General features: G+C 38.4%; 2 protein-coding genes across 5 annotated transcripts in view; one reads left to right on the top strand and one right to left on the bottom strand.

The window, feature by feature from the left end:
* Positions 1 to 14,165, top strand: part of CDC14B (cell division cycle 14B) — a 305,941-nt gene extending 291,776 nt beyond the window's left edge. For all 4 annotated transcript variants that reach the window (XR_010067328.1, XR_010067326.1, XR_010067325.1 and 1 more), the window contains one exon: positions 14,154 to 14,165. The gene's annotated coding sequence lies outside the window, so the exon portion shown is untranslated. The remainder of the gene's footprint in view (positions 1 to 14,153) is intronic.
* ERCC6L2 (ERCC excision repair 6 like 2) overlaps positions 1 to 23,674 on the bottom strand; it is a 65,551-nt gene that overhangs the window by 29,305 nt on the left and 12,572 nt on the right. Inside the window, exons 5-14 of the mRNA XM_063295220.1 lie at positions 23,081 to 23,274; positions 21,326 to 21,487; positions 19,326 to 19,533; positions 10,606 to 10,746; positions 7,407 to 7,520; positions 5,718 to 5,837; positions 3,943 to 4,014; positions 2,621 to 2,766; positions 198 to 293; positions 13 to 112 (exon numbers count right to left, since the gene is read on the bottom strand). Of these exons, the coding sequence (XP_063151290.1) occupies positions 13 to 112; positions 198 to 293; positions 2,621 to 2,766; positions 3,943 to 4,014; positions 5,718 to 5,837; positions 7,407 to 7,520; positions 10,606 to 10,746; positions 19,326 to 19,533; positions 21,326 to 21,487; positions 23,081 to 23,274 (1,353 nt within the window). The remainder of the gene's footprint in view (positions 1 to 12; positions 113 to 197; positions 294 to 2,620; positions 2,767 to 3,942; positions 4,015 to 5,717; positions 5,838 to 7,406; positions 7,521 to 10,605; positions 10,747 to 19,325; positions 19,534 to 21,325; positions 21,488 to 23,080; positions 23,275 to 23,674) is intronic.

Raw genomic sequence — 23,674 nt, 5'->3', positions numbered from 1 at the left:
TAAAAACTTTACCTGTTTGTAAACCTGTCGTAAGTACATCATCTCTTCCACAGTCCCCAAAGAGATTAGCCGAAATACTTTCACATCCCTACACTGGCCAATCCTGTATGCTCTGCAAAACCATTATTACCAGGGTCAAAACAAAGAAGAATCTCACAACCATTGAAACAAAACCATTTTTAACAATTAGAATGTACCTGTCAATGGCTTGAAGATCATTAGCTGGATTCCATGTTGGATCAAACAGTATAACAATATTAGCACCAACAAAATTAAGACCCAATCCACCAGCCCTTTATAATGAGCAGAAGAAATATAGAGGGTAAGAAACAAGTAAAGGAGTACAAAACAATTTATACACACAGTAGTCCTGTTCTAAAGATTTTTTTTTAATCTTTACAAATTAGTGACAAACTCAATTATCAGCAGATGGCTATTAAACAAAATCAAGCAAAACAAAATAAAAAAAAATACAATATGGATCTTCATTATAGAAAACTTACTGCAGTTTCATAGCCAATCAAAATTTTTCTAAAACCATTTGAGTGCACTAGAGATGATGCCTAATCAGTTCCCATAATTCACATCCTGGTGATAGGAAAATTGTAGCTACAGTAGCATAACTTTAAGGTGTACAAGATAAGGTTTTATTCTTTACCAAATTACAGGGAGAAAAATTAACATTTATATTAAATATATTGCTATTTAGTATTCTGCCACATATAGTTAACCTAACGTACCATTCTTCCATTTGAAAGAAAAAGACATTATCTATGTTCATTTTGGCTTCCAATAAAAACTCAAGCGACAAAGTTATCTAAATGCTCTTAATGTCATGCTTCTACTTTTCATTACAACACTTCCTTTTCACCATTTTTAAATTAGGTGAAAATAGACCACATAAGCAATTACGATGCAGTTTTATATTAAACCACTTAGCAAGGACACAGGGCAAGTGTCAGGATAGGTGGCACTGATGGACTTTAAGCAGGGGCGGGGTCTTCATCACCTGGTTCATAGCATCTCCTTGACTTTTTTGATATATATACACACCCCACAGGTACCCTTGCAGCTAAGCTTATTCCAGGTTGACAAGTCTTACTGACACATTCAGATGGCTTGCAGAGATTGAGAAGCAAACTGCATGTGTCAATGTACCATTACTGTGTGCTAGGTTTTCCTTTTTTAAAATCAGAGCAGCATACTGAGTACTTTTTCTTTACAAATGTTTTAAAGCAATAAAACTTCTGAGTAAGTCTAGAAGAATATGTCTAAAACAGTTTATAAAAACTTTAACACATGTCAATGTGTCTCTTCTTTGGCCCATATCTACATTAACTCGTCGCTGAATAATCTTATTATGTTTCAGTGGGAAAAAAGGATTACTCTTCTTACTAAAGGTATCCTCTCATCATTTCATGCTCTCAGAAAAGCACTATCAGAATTATAAATAGAAAACAGCAGAAACCTGTTACAGTCTACTGAATCACGGATGGGCTTTGTATGAGCTTTTACAAAAACAGTAGTAGTTATTTTTTCTGACATAATACATGATGTAGCTGTGTTCCAGAGTCTATCAACTACTAAGTTATTTGGCTTAGGAGACCAAAATCATCAGTGAACTGGACAGTATTTTGTGATACCTTACATTAAGCAAGATAAAAGCAATTTTATTATTTGTATGTGTTGCTCTGTCTTAAAGCAAAATGTCTCCCTGTAGTAGAAGACTGGGGCAGAGGGTAAACTGGAGCCAGGGAAATAGGAAAAGGATGAATCAGTTGGTCTCTCACATAAACCTTGCTGGAAATAAATCAGCATTGGAACTACTGACCACAGAAAACTGAGGATAGTGGAAGGACAGGAACTGCAGTACAAGGGAAAGTATGATATTTCCATTCTTTTTCATATACAATGGCTTATGGAGACTGATTAACTATGATACTACAGAACCATATGGTGAACTACAACTCTCAGTATCCCTCAACACTGGCTACTCAGGCTAGAACTATCAGCATATGTAGTTCAGCAGCATCTAACAGATGCAGGTTTTTTACTCCCAGCTTTTATTTGATACGAGTAGTTTAAGAAAACTGGTGATCCATACATTCTGGGTACTGTATCACAGAAATGTAAATTAGCATTATATTGTGCAAGAACTATTATGCACTAAGACCAGTTAATTACAGCTACAAAATATAGTGATGGGTGTAATTTCTGTTAATTCTTTGAATCTGTATATCTATCTACCTGTCTATTGGCTTCATTCAAACACAGTTTAAGATAATATCTTTCAAAATGTGTGCATAGTTATTTTGATTCTAAAACCAATATAAAACTTTTATTTATCTAACAATATTCATCATTGGTTTCAGATATCAGATTAAACCCAGCAATGGAGAAGAGTAAAGAAACATGGTATTATATAAGGATGTGATTCATTTCTAGCTTCTACCCTCATATTTTTGATTGATGAAGTCTACTTCCCAGTTTTATAATAGCAGACAGTAATGTTATTGCTTCTTCCCAAGGAGGTGACAAAATGCAACATCAATCAAGTGGGAGTGCAGTAAATTTGCAATAAATTTCTACCTAGACAGAAACAGACACAGCATTCTCTTACATTGTAGAAACCAGGCAAATGTTAACATCTTCCATGCTGTTGAACTCTTTTACTATTTTGACCCTGTCTTCTGCCTTTGTATTTCCATCAAGTCTTCTGTAATCTAGCCCAGATGCCATGCAATATTGTTCCAGAACATCAAGCAACTAATGGAAAAGATAGTAAGACCAGGTAATTAAACAATTAAAAAAGAACTACCAGGTTCCTAAAGGACCACTAATAGCACAGTTTTTTCATCATCATTCCAAAGTTACAAATATCTACTGGCTTAATAAAATATTTCTCACTTCTATTGTTTGTATTTACTGTATTATATCAGTACTAAAATTTCAATTTCCCCACTCTCTAGCATATGAAAATAATAAGGTTTTAATTTAATATAGAAACTTCAGATACATTTACATCACAATTTGTAAAATCCAGGCAATTATGTGCAAATTTCTGCTTTGCAGCTTTTGGGACTTAGAACATGTCTATTACTGCCTTATCTTGATTGCCATGTCGTATGTTCCAAAAATTACAAAGCAGGAATTCCACTCATCAAGACTAAAGAGTTTGGGTTAGTTAGAAGCACAATCTTATATATATTATTCAGAAATAAACCATGGGGTTCAGTAGGGTTTACTTCCAAGGAAGTGGGTTCAATATTAAATCTTATATTTAACAGGCGATTCACTTATTACACATTTTTCTTATAGAAACATGGAAATGTATCACATCTACATGCTGATCATCATCTTATGATATATACAAATAGCATGAACAAGGGAATGTAGGAAGAATGCTGAATCAAAGCCAAAGACTCATACATCCAGCATCTGTATTGCACAGGGGCCAACAATATATACTGGGAATCTCAAAAACAGAAACAGGAGGATAGTCCTCTTTAACACCCTCTGGTAGTTGATGTATAAGCTATTCTGCCTGTTATTCTGGCACTATGCAGCCTCTGAAACTAGTAAGTCTTGCTAACTCTATCTTCCACACTTCTAAATTGGTGGCCCTCATCACATCTGATGGCAGTGCATTACACATTTTGAATATCTACTCTGGATTTCCTTTTGGTCTTGAATCTGAATTATTTTCTATTAATGATCCTAATTTTTAGCATTCTGAGAGAGCAATAGATTTGTGGTTATCAGATTAGAAATATATGATAGAAAAGATTTTCTTACATAGAAGGGTTCTCTTGTAAAGAAGTATAGTATTTGAAGGTGCCTCACTCACCATTATTCCATGCATAATCATTTCAAGCTAGAAAGCAGTAATGGATGAAAGATGGTGATATTCCCTGGGCCCTAAATTAAGATCACGTAGCTCACCTTTGTTGAAAAAGAAAAAAGTAGCACTTTATCCTTGTTTTTTCTGAAATGATATAAAAGTTTCTGAAGGACCTGGAAGTAAACAATGGAAAACAGCATTGACTAAATCTCACCCAAAATGTATTACCATATCTATTTTATATAATACAATATCTTTAGTTTGGTCTTTAATCAGCATTAAACAAAAATAAATACAGATACAACAGAATCAATAACTATCACATAAAAACAGGAATATCCTTTCTGGGCAACCATTACCTGCAAAATGAAAGCAATCCAATAAACAATTTGCACTGTTGTTTTGGGAATGCCCAAATGCCTGGCATTTGTTCGCAGCTAGAAAAAGTTCTCCTTTCATTTCACTACTGCTCATTTGCTGGTGCTAGTTCTGCATCATTGCACACATATACTACAAGATCTCAATGCCAGCTCCCAGGCAGAGCTCCTATCACTATAAAGGGAGACAAAGCTATTATTGCAGACTCTGGGAAGTCAGAAATCAGAAGGTACTTTTACATATTCTGGTTCTTTTCCTTCCAGGCAGGTAGAAAGAAAGAGATTTGATACATGCATGGCCTGATCCCAAACTGCAGAACTCTAATCTAGAGTCCCCAGAAAAGTAAAGTGGCAATGGCAATAGTTTTATAATAATTATAATTGTATAATAATTATAATTTTATAATTCTTTGTTTGCACAATGGTATTTATTTATTTATTTATTTATTTATTTTATTATTCAAATTTAATTACTGCCCATCTCCCCCAAAAGAGGGACTCTGGGCAGTTTACGATAAAATCAAGCTCCAAACATAAACCTTAAAATCTCATAAAAGCAACGACATCACAATTATTATAAAATACAATAAATAAATATAAAATCCAAGAAGGCATAAAATCCAAGCTGGAGGGAGGGACTCTAGGATGCGAGCCACCCCCAAGAATGGTTATTCACTTTCCCACCCCAGGCAAGACGGCAGAACCAAGTCTTCAGGGCCTTCCGGAAGGTCAGGAGTGAAGGGGCCTGCCTCACCTCCGGGGGCAAGATGTTCCAGAGGGCGGGGGCCACTACAGAGAAGGCCCGTTTCCTGGACCCCGCCAGATGAAATTCTCTTATGGACGGGGTCCGCAACATGCCCTCTCTGGATGATTGGGTGGGACGGGCCGATGTAATGGGGATGAGACGGTCCCTCAGGTAACCTGGCCCCATGCCATGTAGGGCTTTAAAGGTGATAACCAACACCTTGAATTGGACCCGGAAGCAAACTGGCACCCAGTGCAGCTCGCGCAGCAACGGTGTTATATGTGCCAACCTAGGGGCACCAAAAATGGCCCGCACGGCTGCATTCTGGACCAGCTGAAGCTTCCGGATGCTCTTCAAGGGTAGCCCCATGTAGAGCGCATTGCAGTAGTCTATATGGGAGATGACCAGGGCATGAGTGACTGTTCAGAGGGCTTAACTGGTGCCAACCAGTCTATATGGGAGATGACCAGGGCTTCAGAGTGACTGTTCCAGGAGCGGGCATAACTGGTGCCAACCCGGAGCAGGAGTTGTGAGTCCAGGAGAACCCCCAGATTACGCACTGAGTCTGTCTGGGGCAGTGCAACCCCATCCAGAACTAAGAATGACAATTTCCCGGAAGATGAAGCACCATCAATCCACAGCCATTCTGTCTTACCAGGGTTCAGTTGAAGCCTGTTGTTCCCTATGCTGAATGCAAGCAGAAAAATATGTACTAAGAAGCAGATCTACTCCATCTTTCCCTTCATTTACTTACTTTCATTTTCCCACTATACTGTGGATCAGAAAGAGTTTCAAAAGCAGCATTTTTGCTAAGGTGCACAAAATCAGGAAACTTGGAAAAAACATGGCTGCAGATCCTTGTGATGTGGGCCTCCTAAAATAAAATACAAATTAAGCAAATGAAAATGTGGAAATAATTAGTATCTGAATTAAAAGAAGTGAAAGAATACACTTAGTACATGGAAGGATCGAAAACATTTGAAAAACTTCACATATTCTACATATGATGTGTGTATTCTTTCTCCATGGAGTTCAGAAAGAATATATGGAGCAATTCCTTTTCATTCTTATAAGTATTGTGTCATGGCAGCTTAGACTGGGAGTTTGTGATTTGTACAAAACTATTCTTATATTTTCATGGCTGAGTAGACATTTATAATCAGTGTTCTCAATCCATATCCCAGGGCTCTTCTTACTACATTAGGATTCCTAAACACAAGCTGTTTGCAGTTCCTACCAAAGCTTATAGCATTCGATTAATGAGTGGAAATTAAAAGTCCATCAATCAACCTCTCTCTTATGAGAATTCTTCTGCACTCTATAGCAGTGTTTCTCAACCTTGGCAACTTTAAGATGTGTGGACTTCAACTTGCATGGCTGGCTGGGGAATTCGGGGAGTTGAAGTCCACACACCTTATAGTTGCCAAGGTTGAGAAACACTGTTCTATGAAGACTGCCCATGACTATTCCACCTTATTCCAGCCTGAAAGGTACAACAATCAGGTTCTGGCCATACTTTCATTTTCTCCCCCTCTTGAGAAAGGAGGAGGAGGAGAACATGGGAGGCAGCAACTTTCTGAGTCCTCTGCTGATTTTTCTAAGCTAGGATGTCTGACTGCTACTACACCATCCTTATTTTTCAAGGCAGAAAGAAGGGAAATGAGATAGTGGCAGCCCTCCAAAACTCCTTTGGACATTCCACAGCCATCCCTTTTTCTCTTTCTATTGAGAAGTGAAAAAGGCAAAAGAGCAGACTTTTTGGTTAACTACTGATACTGATATTGGTAGAAAACAGTCACCAACAGAAAGGTTGTTTTGAAATAAATGAATGTAAAGCACACAGCAGATATCAAGGAGACTGCTAGGCTAAAGGGAGTAGAATGAGGCCACCGCATTGCCTCTTTTCTAATGGAGCAATCCTTGCTATGTTCCCCCAACTCTGCATTTTGTCCCTGTTGCCTCCAAAAGAAAGAAAAGCAAAAGCAAAAAAGTTAAGGCGGGAAACAGAGAGACAGGGAAACAATCTGGGAGGAGAGCAGTACAGGCAACATGGTTGTTAAATGAAGCAGTCACTAAGCGAAACCATGACTGTGCTTATGATCTTACTTCAGCTTTCCTTTGCTTTACAGATCTACGAAGGTCATAAATGTGAGGATTGATTGTAAAGTTACTTTTTCATCAATGTCGTAACTGCAAACATTGCTAAACGAGGACTACCTGTACTCAACTTAAGCTGAATAGGGATGGCAGACACTATACTCATGTTTTCATTGCTAGACTCAAGTAGTAAATCTATTACAGACTTTGAACTTTATTTTCTGAAAAGCAATATAGTTTCAACATACTTTTAACAGAAGTAATGAGACACAAAATGAAGAATAGAATTTACCAGCAAGCTGCTGCTTCAAATCACTGCTGAAAGCAAAGACTTGAGAAAACTAACCTGCTGTTTGCTAGTATTCTCTGTCTGTAACAGGGCAGCATGATTTGCTATCTTACGAAGGACTGTCAGATAACTGAAATATAACGCATTCATTGTTTCGCCATGAGCATTTGTCTGTAGAAATACAAATAGTTTAAAAGTTCAGAGAACTGAGAGCTACAGTACTTAAATAAGACAGGAAATATTTATTCCACAAAATCCATGGTTTGGATTTCTTTTCTCTGGGTTGGGGAGAAAACCTGAATTCTACAATATTAGAAATGTATTTTATGCTTTACTGAATGGAACAGTACACATGAGTCTCTAAAGTCTCATGTCAAAATGTAAAATTAAAATGTATTATAATTTATAATGAGAAGATACTGATCTGAAAAAGGCAAAAAAAAAAAGATGCCCATTTCCTGTTTCATTTTATGAACAGCAGCCATCACAATGCAGTTTTTCAAACATAAAGAAATACAATGTGTTTAGAAACCGTGGTTTGAAAAGCACTAAATTCTAATTTTCCATAATCATTCAAGATCTTCCTACATGCAAAATGAGGTAACTTGACTGTGGATCTATACTCTCAGCCCTTCGAGGTAGCCCAAACAGCAAACCAAAGCCATGAGTACTAATACTACCTTTATTGTAAGATTACAGTAACAGAATCTTGCAAGTCTGAAAGCCCTCCTCCCCACCCCTGCCGAACCCTTCTGAGATGCTTTCTCCACCCCCATCCCTCCTTTGGATTCAGATTTCATTTATCGGACTCTTGTCTAGGCTGCAGTTCTTCCTCCTATCTCCCAAGGTTATTCTCACAACCCATTACATGCACCTTTTCCCCAAAGAGTTAGAAAAAAAAACAGTTAAAAAATCAGAACATTTAAGTGCAACAATTGCTGTCCTAGCCAGGCTGGAGTGGAAAGTAATGGGTTAAACCTGTTAAAGTCACCTCTCTACACAAACATTAGAATTGCATAGAAAAGGCATAACAAAGATCTAAGGTGGTAGAATAGATTAAAATACTTCAGACTGTAGACTGTACATCATTCAAGATATGTTAGGCTGACTAATACAATAAATAAAATATATAGTCTCCTGATTAAAAAGCTTAGTACACCAGAAAGTGACTACAATTTAAACATTTATCTCTGTCATGCTAGGATTTTTTACTTGTAGAAAGTCTTGTATGTGGGTGACGAATTAAAATGGCACCCTGCAATGTGCATCTGGAGCAGGTAAGAACGCTCTGCTGCCTAATTCAACTCTATGGTACATCAAGCCTTAGCTCCAAGCACAGGTAAAACTATACAGAAGAATCAGAAATGTTCTAATAAATCAGAAGTGATTTCTGTAAACATAGCCTGAAAGCTACGGACTGGGAACTTTTTGACTGACTGATGCATTTTAATTTCATTACGTCCATTTGCTAAACATCTTTTTGGCTGCCTAATTTTTATTTATAGTCAGATGTGCCACTATTATGCAAAGAGACATAATCTGTAGACACCACTCCCTGTCTCTGGCATCTAGCATCAGTTCTTGCATGTCCTTTGCAGACTTCCATATGTTCTTAGGCATGTAAATCCTATCAGCAGCAACAGCTGTCATGGTCCCTGGGGCCTCAGTGTCTCCAATTATTATGACAACTGTCCGTTCTTCCTGATGCCAATCATCTACTAAACTATGATGGTTCCCTCTTACAGAGCATGGGAACTGAGGCAGGAGCACACAGTTTTATCAACGCTTGAGAGAGACTGGTCTACACAATAGCTTATATTATCTTTCTTTAAGTGCTGAAATATGAATATGACTTTCATGGCTAGAATAAATCACTTAAAATATAACAGCCAATTTGTGTGTGTGTGTATGTGCGTGCATATCTTCAAGCCAGTGTTGACTCCTGGTGACTGCCTGGATAAGTCCCTGCCATTTTCTTGGTAACATTTTCAGAAGTGGTTTGCCATGGCCTCCTTCTTAGGGCTTGTAGAGAGTGACTGGGCCAAGATCACCCAGCTGGCTTTGTGCCTAAAGCAGGGCTAGAACTCATGGTCTCCTGGTTTCTAGCCCAACGCCTTTAACTATACCAAACTGGCTCTCTAATAGCCAATACAGATGCATAAATCCAAGAAATAAATTCACATAAATTATCTACAGTAGAATAACCTTTTAGTTCATTTTTCTCTCCATCGTAATAACAGGCCAGGCCAAGTCCCCTGGACACCCAGGCATTGGAAAAATATTGCTTCCACCTCTTCTGCATAGGCTACGTTTGAAGCCTATGCAAAAGTCATCTTTAGTGGATTTTGCCTCATCTCTCACAATTGTTAGCTCTGCTTACTTTGTATAAAGTTAAGCTATAATCTTAAAAACACCTGGGAATTTATTCCACACCATATGCTTAAAATTCAAAGTATTATTCTTTTTCGAATATCTGAAACATATTTAATCTGAAACAACTAAAAAAAAAATCTCATCCAATAGCTTTCCAGTAGACCAGCAATGATATCAACAACTGTCTCAAATAACTACTTTCCTGGCTATGCCTGGCTGATTTTTAGGTGATGATTCACTGACCATTTATGTTGTGGTAGTTCCAGTGAGGTAAACATGACAAAAATTAAGTTTATTCATTTTATGGATCACACGAGATGAGCAATAATAAAACAGCTTATATTATGTCTTAGTAATATAGCTTGTAAAAGCGTACCACAAAGCCTTTCCTTGATTACTTTTTCTTTTGAGACAACTTTTTTCAAATAACCTACATCTGCTTAATATGAAGTAAATCAATAGCAACCAAGTAGATCATTTTAAAGCAGAGGTAGGATCAGACACACATTTGGAATTTTGAAAACAGCCATTCACACAACATCTATTTTTCCAAAAGGTGAATTAGCCCCCACCCAATAGATACTTTTTAGCATTGTTGTAATAATAGTGATTGAACTACATTTTGGTAACTCAAATCAGTGCTATTTTAATTTTAAAATATTGAAAGTTAGAAGCATTACATAGGCCTGGGAATCACCGCCCCCCCAAATTAGCCAGTTTATACCCATTCTATCTACAGCACAGCATGTCATTATCCATTTACTTCATGGCCCTGTTAAGATTTATGAGGGGAGAAAGCAGAGAGTGGATGTGGAATAGGTCAAAGGACTATTGTAGATGGTCGTTGTACTTCAAACAAACTTATGTTTAAAAAAATGCTTACTTTGTAGCAACAATTCTTCCTTTTATGGCCACTTCTACAGCTACATGGTTCACATGCCCGCAGCACTAACTGCACATCTTCTGTCTCCAATACAGTCTTATAAATTGTTCTCTGGAACTCTGTCAGATAACAATATACCATCTGGCAAGATAAAATGCAAAACAGGGGGAATTAAACAACAAAAATAATATATCACAAACTAAAATATGCACTGAGCTTGCAAAATAAAGAGGTGGGCTTTAGAATTCTTTTTCAAAGATTATGATCAACTAGCACTTTATATTTAAATGATACAATCTGCTAAGAATGTGAAAGATAAACTGTTGTGATCACTCTCAATCCCTAAGACAATAGATCTTAAATTGCTTAAAAGATCTATTTGCCATTTCCTGGCACTATTGTAGAGACTAATGCAGACAGCAGGAATAAAAGAAAACAGCCAATTTTTAAGACTGACATTCTGAATGGCTGATATAGGAGGGAGAGATTCTTGGACAGTGGTATGACATACTTAATCCTTCCTCTTAAAGACCATGGGTGGCATCTCCATGACATCTTTTGGTCTCAACCAGCAGGATACAGATATTCTAAGACCCCTCCTGAATTTAGGCCACCCACAAAGCAGCAGCACCATGCTGTGCTATAATAATCCAATGGTATCTTGAACATATACTCACATTATCAAGAGAATGGGATAAAATAAAAGCTTCTAGATTAAAGGCAACGGAGTGACATTGCTGTTAATCTTCTCTTAAGAAAACACAGTTTAGCCTGCATTATTACAAGCCTTAGCTGGAAGGCAGGTATAAACAAGGAAGAAAGAGCAGCAGACTAATGTGTATCTTTATTAAAAGTGTGATTGTGTGTTCTCTAATATGCATTTTTGCATTTATCAAAACATTCCAGTCAGGGCAACTGAAAGTCATACATCTTTCATACTGGAAACAAATCCACACAGTTTTCTATCTATCAATTCATAATTAACTTTTATATTATAAAAAAGAGGCACAAAAAAGTATGGAATTTCAATTAATTCAGAGATTTTGTACAGATACTGAACATATTAAACATGCATCTTCCATAAACCTGTGCATGTTGGACAGAAAATGAATGATTCTATATGAAAATCATTCATAAGAACATTGTTATATTCCAGAAATTTTTAGTGGAAGAGGGAAGGATAGAGAAGGGCTTCCTTGGAACTCTAGTTCTTCAAGTCATGCTTCTGGTTCATTCACAGAAATCTGCCTGCATAAATCACATTTGACAACTTCTAGAAAGATAAAAGAGCCCTAATTCCTTTCCTTTACTTCTACATAATAATACACCTTACATGAATATAGAAAGACTGCCACAAAGAGCAAAATCAAAACGTATTTCATTTAAAGTGGTCATGACTTTAGACAGTCCTCCACTGTAGAAATGTAACATCTAAATTTCATCTTTATGCCCTCTGGATATGTCTCACTCACCTGGAGGAGTTTTAGATGATCCAAGTCCCCCCCGCCCCCCCAAAAAGCACTGAAGAGCATAATTTTATATCTTATTTAATGTGTTATCTCAATATCTAAATTCCATAGCTGAACAAATAGGAATATAATTATTTTTTTTGTAAAAGTACTAAGATAACTACAGACCTGGTGAAATGTTAGAAGACTGGACCTGGAGACTTTCTGAATCTCATGGCAACAGCAAACTATTTTGATCAACCAGAAAAAAAAAATAAAGCTATATAAAATAAGAGTGTTCCCTCAGTGTTCCCTTACCAGATCTGAAAAAATGAAAAAAAAATTGAAACGTTTTACTTGATTCACCTAAAAAGCTAATGAAAAGTTCATACCTCACACCTAAACAATGCTAATTTTGTAAATCTTCGGAGATGAGGAAAAACATGGCAAAACTCCCTAAGGGATGGAACTGGGAAACAATCTGTTAACACTAAGAATTTGGCAGAAAGACTGTCTTATCTTTGAAAGATGGGGAATAAAATTAATTCACATGCAAAACAGTCCATCCACTCACACAGAAGAGACTACAGTGGCCTGTAGGCCAGCAACCTAGAAGGATAACTAGAGGAATTTTGAATGATCCCACAGTAAGAAAGCTGACTCAAAAGACAGACCCTGTTATGGGATTAGCAATTAGCAAAACTATGAAGAAAGTGCTTTTCAGTAGTTATACAGTTCTGGGGAAAAGTATGTACCCTCTTTCAGATATGAATTCTGCATATCTTTGCCACTGAAAGTTATCAGTTTCATATGTGTCCTAATGATATATAAAGAAAGTCTAAATAAACAAATTAACACTGAAGTTTGGTTTTGTGTCTCATATATATTTTATAAACAAAGTCACCCAACACACAATGCACCAATGTGCAAAAGTAATCTCTCTCTCTTTTACATGCACACAGAGCAAGAGAGGGTTTAAGCAATTCAATAACTACTGCCAACTGTGTGAGTACTTCCCCTAATTGTGTAATGAGGGGAGGATTTGGGCTAGTTTATAAGTTTCAGAAACTCTGGCTCCCCTCATTCCAAGGATGTATTCACACCACAGATGCTAGAGGCACCTCATGCTCATACTCTGCTCAGAATAATTTATCAAGTCTTCTGTAAAAAAAGACCTTGATGCCTACCAGTCTGGAAAAGGTTACAAAAACATTTGTAAAGATTTGGAGATCACCATTCCACAGAAATAATCTTGCATAATGAATCTTCCCAACAGTTGCTATCCTGTCAAAATTAACTCCAAAGCGCAGAATAAAATTTTCCTGGAACTCACAAAAAACACCTAGGACAGTATCCAGGGATTTATGGCCTTTCTCACTTTGGCTAAAGTCAGTGTTTATGATTTCACCAACAGAAAAGCAAATTAAATTTAATTAATTAAATTTGTTTATAGTCACCCATTTTATTGGCTCTGGGTGTCTTACAAAGTTTTATTGCCAGAAACAATAAAAACAATTAAACACACACACACAGGCAGCCTAGACTAAAACAACCAAAACAATAAACTATACAGATATGAAAGGGCCCCCACAAATACATCAGTAAACCAACTGACCCCATTAAAAATGGGATTAATGGAGAACTGCAAGGCAGAAATCATGGCTCACTAAAAAGAACATTGCTGCTCGTCTCTAGTTTGCCAAAAAGCACCTGGATGACACACGCACACAGACTTCTGGAGGTATGTTCAAACGTGGAACTTTTCAGGCTCCATGGGTGTCATTATGTCTGGTGAAAACCAAATATTGCATTCCACAATAAGAACCTCAAATTAACTCTCAAGCATGGAAGTGGTTGTGTCATGGTTTGGGGATGCTTTGCTGCCTCAGGACTCTAGACAACTTGAAAGAAACAGGAATTCTGCATTTACAGAACAGGAATTCTATAGGAGAATATCAGGCTACCTGTCCATCAATTGAAGCTGAACCACTACCGTGTCATATAGCAAAACAATTATTTTAAATGTATAAACAAGTCTATAAAAACGAAGAAAAAATATCAATGTTTCAAAGCCCATAGAAAAGTTATGGTGTGACCTAGATTGTTCATGCTAAAAAAAACCCCTCAAATATTATAAGTTGAAATTGCTGGCCATGGAGGGGTGAACCAAAATTCTTACACAGTGATGTGAGAGCCTGATGATCAATTATAGAAAGCATCTGGGTTTTGCAGCTAAAGATGATGCAACCAGTTACTGGATCTAAGGGGACAACCACTTTTTCATCCTGGCACATCACTAGGACCCACATGAAGCTCTGGTAAGATTCACAGGCAAAAATATGCAAACATTCAGAAAATCCAAAATGGGGCAAATATCTTTCCTAAAGAAGTATACACAGATGAAACACCAGGAAAACTGAGAGGCTGGTATTTTCTAAAGAGCTCAGACAATCAAGAAGGCATTCCATAGGAACATATTTTGAGCTCCCCAGTCAATAACTATTTCAAGACATGGACTTCCATGAAGAGGGCAGAAGAGCAGATTTTAACAAGGAGTGAGAATAAAAGACTTATGTCCCAAGATGTAGAAAGAATCAAAGTAAGTCCAAATCCCTACTGAATTCAAAATATTTAGCCTGTCATCAAGAGAACCATGTCCTGAATTTTCAGAGACAATAACTGCAACAATCACTTGGGTAGCTTTCAGAATGTATGCAGCACTTTCATTCACAACTTTCAATAACACTATGGAAATCCAATATAACAAAGAAATTATGTGAACATTGCTGAAAGCCCATGATTACTATTGCAGAGCAAAGGTTGTTGTTGTTTATTCATTTAGTTGCTTCCAACTCTTCGTGACTTCATGGACCAGCCCACGCCAGAGCTTCCTGTCGGTCCTCAACACCCCCAGCTCCCCCAGGGACAAGTCCGTCATCTCTAGAATATCATCCATCCATCTTGCCCTTGGTCGGCCCCTCTTCCTTTTGCCCTCCACTCTCCCTAGCATCAGCATCTTCTCCAGGGTGTCCTGTCTTCTCATTAGGTGGCCAAAGTATTTCAGTTTTGCCTTTAATATCATTCCCTCAAGTGAGCAGTCTGGCTTGATTTCCTGGAGGATGGACTGGTTTGATCTTCTTGCAGTCCAAGGCACTCTCAGAATTTTCCTCCAACACCACAGTTCAAAAGCATCGATCTTCCTTCTCTCAGCCTTCCTTATGGTCCAGCTCTCACAGCCATATGTTACTACAGGGAACACCATTGCTTTAACTATGCGGACCTTTGTTGTCAGTGTGATGTCTCTGCTCTTAACTATTTTATTGAGATTTGTCATTGCTCTTCTCCCAAGGATTAAGCGTCTTCTGATTTCCTGACTGCAGTCAGCATCTGCAGTAATCTTCGCACCTAGAAATACAAAGTCTTTCACTGCTTCTACATTTTCTCCCTCTATTTGCCAGTTATCAATCAAGCTGGTTGCCATAATCTTGGTTTTTTTGAGGTTTAGTTGCCACCCAGCTTTTGTACTTTCTTCTTTCACCTTCATCATAAGGCTCCTCAGTTCCTCTTCGCTTTCAGCCATCAAAGTGGTATCATCTGCATATCTGAGATTGTTAATGTTTCCTCCAGGGATTTAACTCCAGCCTTGGATTCCTCAAGCCCAGCATGTCGCATGATGTGTTCTGCGTACAAGTTGAATAGGTAGGGTGAGAGTATACAGGCCGGCCATACTCCTTTCCCAATCTTAAACCAATCCGTTGTTCTGTGGTCTGTTCTTACTGTTGCTACTTGGTCGTTATACAGATTCTTCATGAGGCATACAAGATTGTTAATATGTTTTCTGCTACAAATTAAGGTTACTATGGTAACTAATCCTTTTGGCTGGGTGAAGAGGTTGAATTTAATTGTCCCCCTTTCATGTGCTAATTTTTGCATTGCCTAAGGGAGGAACATGCCTGAACTTGTTTTAGTTTCAGTTTCCCTTCTGTGTAGACTTGCAGAGAATATGCAGCTGAGAGAAATCTCTCCTCTCAGCAAACAGCCTTTAAATATGTTTGTTTTCTGTAAATAAAATTATTTTTATAGAAATGCCTGGTGTGTGACTTTTCTGATCTCTCCTGGGCCAAATGCTTTCTAGCACTCTGCTAACAGAGATGACTTGGTATCCCCATACCGCTAAGAACTTGCCACAATTTGTTATGGTCCACACAGTCAAAGGCTTTAGAATAGTTAATAAAACAGAAATAGATCTTTTTCTGAAACTCCCTGGCTTTTTCCATTATCCAGCGGATATTGGCAATTTGGTCCCTAGTTCCTCTGTCTTTTCTAAACCCAGCTTGTACATCTGGCAATTCTCGCTCCATGAATTGCTGAAGTCTACCTTGCAGGATCTTGAGCATTACCTTACTGGCATGTGAAATGAGTGCCACTGTTCGATAGTTTGAACATTCTTTAGTGTTTCCCTTTTTTGGTATGGGGATATAAGTTGATTTTTTCCAGTCTGATGGCTATTCTTGTGCTTTCCAAATTTGCTGGCATATAGCATTCATTACCTTGACAGCATCATCTTGCAAGATTTTGAACAGTTCCGCTGGGATGCCGTCGTCTCCTGCTGCCTTGTTATTAGCAATGCTCCTTAAGGCCCATTCAACCTCACTCTTCAGGATGTCTGGCTCTAGCTCACTGACCACACCGTCAAAGCTATCCCCGATATTGTTATCCTTCCTATACAGGTCTTCTGTATATTCTTGCCACCTTTTCTTGATCTCTTCTTCTTCTCTTAGGTCCTTGCCATCTTTGTTTTTGATCATGCCCATTTTTGCCTGGAATTTACCTCCAATGTTTCTAATTTTCTGGAACAGGTCTCTTGTCCTTCCTATTCTATTGTCTTCTTCCACTTCTGCGCATTGCTTGTTTAAAAATAATTCCTTATCTCTTCTGGCTAACCTCTGGAATTTTGCATTTAATTGGGCATACCCTTATCACTGTGCCTTTTGCTTTCCTTCTTTCTTGGGCTACTTCTAGTGTCTCAGCAGACAGCCATTTTGCCTTCTTGGTTTTCTCTTTCTTGGGATGTATTTTGGGATGTACATCTTGGGATACATCTTGGGATGTATTTTGTTGCCGCCTCCTGAACAATGTTGCGAACTTCTGTCCAGAGTTCTTCCAGGACCTTATCTACTAAGTCCAGTCCCTTAAATCGATTCTTCACCTCCACTGCATATTCCTTAGGAATATTAGTGAGCTCATATCTAGCTGATCTGTGGGTCTTCCCTAATCTCTTTAGTCTGATCCTAAATTGTGCAAGAAGTAGTTCGTGATCTGAACTACAGTCAGCTCCAGGTCTTGTTTTTACCTTTACTATAGATGTCTGCCACCTTTGGCTGCAAAGGATGTAGTCAATCTGATTTTGGTGTTGTCCATCTGGTGAAGTCCATGTATAAAGCCGTCTCTTAGGTTGTTGGAAGAGAGTATTTGTTATGCAGGGTGAGTTGTCTTGGCAAAATTCTATCAGCCTATGTCCTTCTTCGTTTTGTTCTCCCAGGCCATGCTTACCTGTAATTCCAGGTGTCATTTGACTGCCCACCTTAGCATTCCAGTCTCCTGTGATGAAAATAACATCTCTTTTAGGCATGTTGTCCTGTAGGTGCTGCAGATCCTCATAGAACTGCTCTACTTCAGCTTCTTCAGCATCTGTGGTTGGGGCGTATATTTGGATCACTGTGATGTTAGATGGCTTGCCCTGAATTCGAATTGAGATCATTCTATCGTTTGTTGGATTGTATCCAAGCACTGCTTTAGCCAGTTTACTATTAATTATGAAGGCTACTCCATTTCTTCTGTGGTCCTCTTGTCCACAGTAGTAGATCTGGTGGTCATCTGATGTGAAGTGGCCCATTCCAGTCCATTTCAATTCACTGACGCCCAAAATGTCTATCTTTAATCTTGACATCTCACCAATAACCACATCCAATTTGCCCTGGCTCATAGATCTTACATTCCAGGTTCCAATGGTGTGTTGATCCTTAGAACATTGGATTCGCCGTTTACCACCAGCACCATCGGCCGCTAGCCGTCCTTTCGGCTTTGAGCTAGCTGCGTCATCACGTCTGGGGCTAGTTGAACTCATCCTCTGTTCCTCCCCAGTAGCATTTTGGCCATCTTCCGACCTGGGGGTCTCATCTTCCGATGGTATACCGGCATATCTCTGGTTGTACTGATCCATTTAGTTTTCACGGCAAGAATACTGGGGTGGGTTGCCATTACCTTCCCCAGGGATCGCATTTAGTCTGACCTCTCTGTCATGACCTTCCCGTCTTGGGTGGCCCTTCACCGTTTAGCTCATGGCATCATTGAGGTGCTCAAGCTCCAGCACCACGACAAGGTAACGATCCTTTGCTGAAGAGAGCAAAGGTAGATGCCAATAATTCACTCAGATTCAGCAAAACAGAGTATTTGGAACTCTGCTTTGGTAACATGTCATTTAATGATATCCCTATGACATAGACTGAACCCTTGGAGGGCTGAAGGTGATTGATTAGCAAGTATTATGAAGTTTTTTTTTAAATGGCAGGAAAGTTACTGCCCTGTATCTTCAGAATATCATGTAACAGAATGCCCTGTATGCCACAAACAATTCTGTTCCCCTTCTCTAGTTTTACTTTCTCAGAGATAGTATCTATCATGCAGGTATCCAAAAATCTCTATCTTCCAAGTCAAAGAATATTCCTGGTATCATCACCCAAAAAATAAAAAAATGAAGAGTTTAGGAAAACATAACAAAGCCCCACACAGTAATTTCCAGAGCTCTCAGAAAGGGAGAGGTCCCTTCCTCCAACTGTTAGAAAGAAATGGCTTGGAGGCTAAAGATGCAAAAATGATGCTCAGCAGGAAGATCCTGATTTTGCCCTGACATTCAAGGCTTCCAAAACTTTCTAATAAGCCTCCAATGCAGTTTCTTCAGATGTGCTCGTAGGCTATTCATAGCCTTTGAGAAGAAGGATAACCCATTTTTTAATTCAAGCCAATTACAAATGCTACAATTATTGCTATGAATTAAATCAGCAATCAAGGAAACAGCCAAGCCCTTTTCCTGTTCACCCACTAGACCTGCAGAACAGCCTGATATGGATTTCCAGCACCTCAGTCCCTCAGCACATACACAGCTATCCAGGCAATTCCATATGTAAGGTTACCCTAACATACCTACTATGTATATGAACTATACAAAATCCACGCTAAAAGGAATGAACAAAGTTAATAAATGGAGCTCACTCTGTCTTCTTTCTTGGGCAACTGGTCATTGATGAGAGTTTTTGTACGCCTTAAGAAATAACTGGATAGTTCTTGAGCTAGCCTCTTCATTGCCTTTCGGCCTGTGGCTAGCTCTCTTTTGGTTGCAGTGTGCCGCTGGCCAAGTTCTACAGGATCAGAAAACTCTGTCTTGAAACTTGCTTCGCTACCCAAGAGCCCGGGTACAGCCCTATGAGAAAGAGAAAACTTATGATTTCTCACGCATCAAACACTAATATAGGGTATTAATTTTAGCAGGCTTCTAGCATCAAAGATCTAGATTTCTTATTAGCTGTTGACTTTCACATACGAGCTAAAGCCCTATGTAACATTTACCAAGTTTTTAACTGTTTGTTGGACTAATTTTCAATTTTTGTCTTATGTTTTATAATTCATAGTGGGACGCGGTGGCGCTGCGGGTTAAACCGCTGAGCTGCTGAGCTGGCCGATCAGAAGGTCGGTGGTTCGAATCCGTGTGACGGGGTGAGCTCCCGTTGCTAGTCCCAGCTCCTGCCAACCTAGCAGTTCGAAAACATGCAAATGTGAGTAGATTAATAGGTACCGCTTCGGCGGGCAGGTAACGGCATTCCGTTTAGTCATGCCGGCCACATGACCACGGAAGCGTCTATGGACAAATGCCGGCTCTTCGGCTTTGAAGCGGAGATGAGCACCGCCCCCTAGAGTCAGACATGACTAGACTTAATGTCAAGGGAAACCTTTACCTTTACTTTATAATTCATATTTTGTGGAAAGCCATCTTGAGTATGGATAGACAGAAAGGCAGAATATAAATTTAAAACATATATGGTTACAATCCTTACTTACCTAGAAATAAATCCAAATGAATTAAATCAGATCTGCTCCTATGCAAATTAATATTGAATTGCACTGTAATTTTCTATGCATATTGACAAATACATTCATTTTTAGAACTCTCCCCACTTAACTTCATTAAGGCAAATGTATGATATCTTGAGAATCAGATCTGTTTTCCAATTTATGGAAATGTAACATGGGGACATTTGTTAAGGCTGGCAACACTATCAATTACAGTTTTACTATGCAACCACAAAGTTTAAAAATGGTTTTGTGCCTTGATGTGTATTATTTTCACTGTACTCATAAATGAAATTAGAACAGTTATTCTGTATATTTACATGGTTATCACAGGAAAAAGATTATTAGAAAAAATGGGAAGATAAGCAAGCATAGGAAACTTCTAATCCCACTGCTATTAGAACTGTAACTTCACTAGCTACCAATGCTGAAAGCACTATAAAAGGAATACTTACTAGGAAAGTGCAGGCCCTTGGATCCAGAAAAGGTGCATTCAAGCAGACAAGGGCTTACACATCCCCAGGTCAGTGCCACTTTAATAAAGCTAGGTTGGCACAGCAAGGTGCTTTTGAGCAAGCATGGGCACACTATTGGTGCCTTCTTACATTAAACGTATGTTTTCCTGGGATAGCAGGGCTATACAAGCTCAGGAAAACATGCAGCTTCTTCACAAGATTCCAACAGGTGCAGCATGTGTGCCTATACTTCCTCGGAAGCACCTTTTTTGTATCACATCTGAACTGCCGTATAACCCAACAGAAAGAAGGAAGCACACATTTGGGTTTCTAAACTGCTCTTTCCTTGTACTGTTAAGCAGCACATAAACCCCTAAAAACAATGACATCAGGCTTTAAAAGAATCATCTCACACATTACATAGTAATAAACACACATTTTTCATTGCTTGTATTCTACAGTTCCATGACACAAACTCACATAATGGGAAATATGTGTTCTATAAATTCCTGGCACAGACAACTAAAGCTGGGTTGCCAAAGTTCTCTGTAAAACGGACATCTGTAAGACATGTGAATGCCAGGCACACATAATACATGAGAACTCTGATGTTCATAGAGATAAACAAGGGGGAGAAAGGATTATAAGCATTCCATCTGGGCTTGTAATATTAAATTTTATTTCACTTACCAGTCCATTACACACCAAAGCTCTTTCATGTTGTTCTGTAAAATTGTTCCAGTAAGTCCCAACCGAACTTTACATGTTAGAGCCTTCATTGCCTGAGTTATTTGAGATTTTGGATTCTTGACTCTATGTACTTCATCTGCAATGACAGCTGACCATTGTAAGCTATGAAACATAAAGAATTGGTGAAAGTTTTTCTGAACTGTCCTCCTCAATTCAGTTATCTTAAATTGAGCTAGTAATAATTAAGTTTCTCATAATGAACTCATTCCCCCCTACTCCAATATGTATTATCAGCCTGAATCAATCCACTGCAGCACAGAGGGCTCTTCACTGAAGGTTAGGGATCATAATCTAACACACTAATCCAGTGCAGGTTGGTAGACAGATGTTTTTCAGCTTCCTAATCTAGGCCTGAATGACTGGCTCAAAATCAGCCAGCCAGTTTCTGTGCCTAAGGAAAGACTAGAACTTGGGTCTTCCTGCTCCGTGTCTAGCACCTTAACCACTACACCATAGTGACCCTCATGTATAACCTATCCATTTTAAAGAGTACAGTACATTTAAAAGCCACAGGCAGGATTAGATCACTACACCAACTAGGTAATGGCTTTCAATAAGCATCTATTATGACACAAAGTGTGATACATTTTCCCCATCTAGCCATCAATCTCAGAGTGATTTATTCATATCTGAGGGGAAATGGCTAACCTGTACCATTCATTTTTCACAATTACACTTGGCCAGGGTTTTTAATCAAAGCTTTAAAATCTGACATTTTTAAGACACTGCCATAGCATTATATCGCTGCAGCTCTGTGATAGAAATGACCTACATAATATGATGTTAAGTCATTAACATGGTTTGCTTATTTTGCAACCCTAACCCACTGTAGCTTATAAATCAAGGTTTCTTTCCTGGAATGGGTTTGCAAATCAAGTTAAGCCTATAGCCATATCTTTGTTTACAATAGTGCTTAAAGGCCCACATGTATTCTATAAGCAATTTTTAAGAATAAAAATAGGGCTTTGTCTGGAAGGATGACCAGTTGCTCGAATGAAATTCAAATGAACCTGGGATAGTAAAGAACATCTTGGGTCACTAAAAGAGGACTGGAAAGCAAACTCTCCACTCTGCCTTCTACTAAAGGGCATTCTTCATTGGCAACATTTGGTGAACACCCAAGCCCCACCCTCGTGTATGGGATTACATACAACACAGTCTTGCAAATGGATCCACTGCCCCACCATATTACCTATCCATGATTTATGAAGGCCCTTTTGGACCATGTTTTTACAAGAGTTCACCCATGAGGGACAGATACCATCGCCTGAATACATTGCCTGGGTTCCCAAATTCTGCTCTGAGAAAAGTGAGGCTAAATGGTATGGAGGAGAGGATGGGGAAAAAAGTCCTAACTGAAAGTCTCTGGAACTCATTTTCATTTGCCTACATGTGTTTAATTGAAGCTAAGTCACACAGATTTCATAGACACCAGACACATATCTATATATGTGTTATAGATATAACATATCAATAGTTAAGATATGTCATAGAATAGAATAGAATAGAATAGAATAGAATAGAATAGAATAGGATTAGCTATAATAACATAGACAATAGACACATAGTATACCCAGGATTATATTCCTTACATACCTTTTTCCTTATCTCCAGCTAAAATATTTCAAGGATTTATAGCCCCAATTTATAAAAGAAGCCTCATATTCAGTAGCAGTAATTACAGAATGTAGTTACCTGTTAAGCTCATCCAAATAAAGACGAAGTACTTCATAGGTTGTTAGCACAATCTCACATTTTCCCTGCTTGATTCGATTTAACTCATACTCTTTTCTGTTGCCATGCAGAACTACAACCTTGAAGTACCCCCAGGCATCTAATTCGTCTTTCCAGTTATAGAGCACAGAAAGAGGTGCCACAATCAAGAAAGTCTGAATCAGAAGAAACATACCATACTGCTGTTGAACAATGCAAAATGTACCAGAGTACAAAATTCTCACACTGTTATGATACTTTTCAACTGTTGCAACAAAGGAAGTGAGAGAGAGATTCAGAAAAAAATAGCATATTTCATTAAGATATAGATATAAGAATATTTCTGAAAATGGAGTCCAGAATATGTTTTACTGCATCTCTGAACAACACAAGACTATCAATTTATATGCAACCTACCAACAAGAGCTAAAGTCCAACGGGGGCACAATTCTCCTCCCCATATTTCTGCAGCTAGCAGTAAAAACTGACGGTTTACTGAGTCACTGTTGGCCATACATTACACGACTGGCAGGTAATATCCTACTAACACAAAGCAGTTTTCATAATTATAGTATC

The sequence above is a fragment of the Candoia aspera genome, chromosome 2, assembly GCF_035149785.1.
Source record: "Candoia aspera isolate rCanAsp1 chromosome 2, rCanAsp1.hap2, whole genome shotgun sequence".
Classification (NCBI taxonomy): domain Eukaryota; kingdom Metazoa; phylum Chordata; class Lepidosauria; order Squamata; family Boidae; genus Candoia; species Candoia aspera.
The sequence above is the reverse complement of the archived record's forward strand: the minus strand, read 5'-3'. Positions and strand labels throughout refer to the sequence as shown.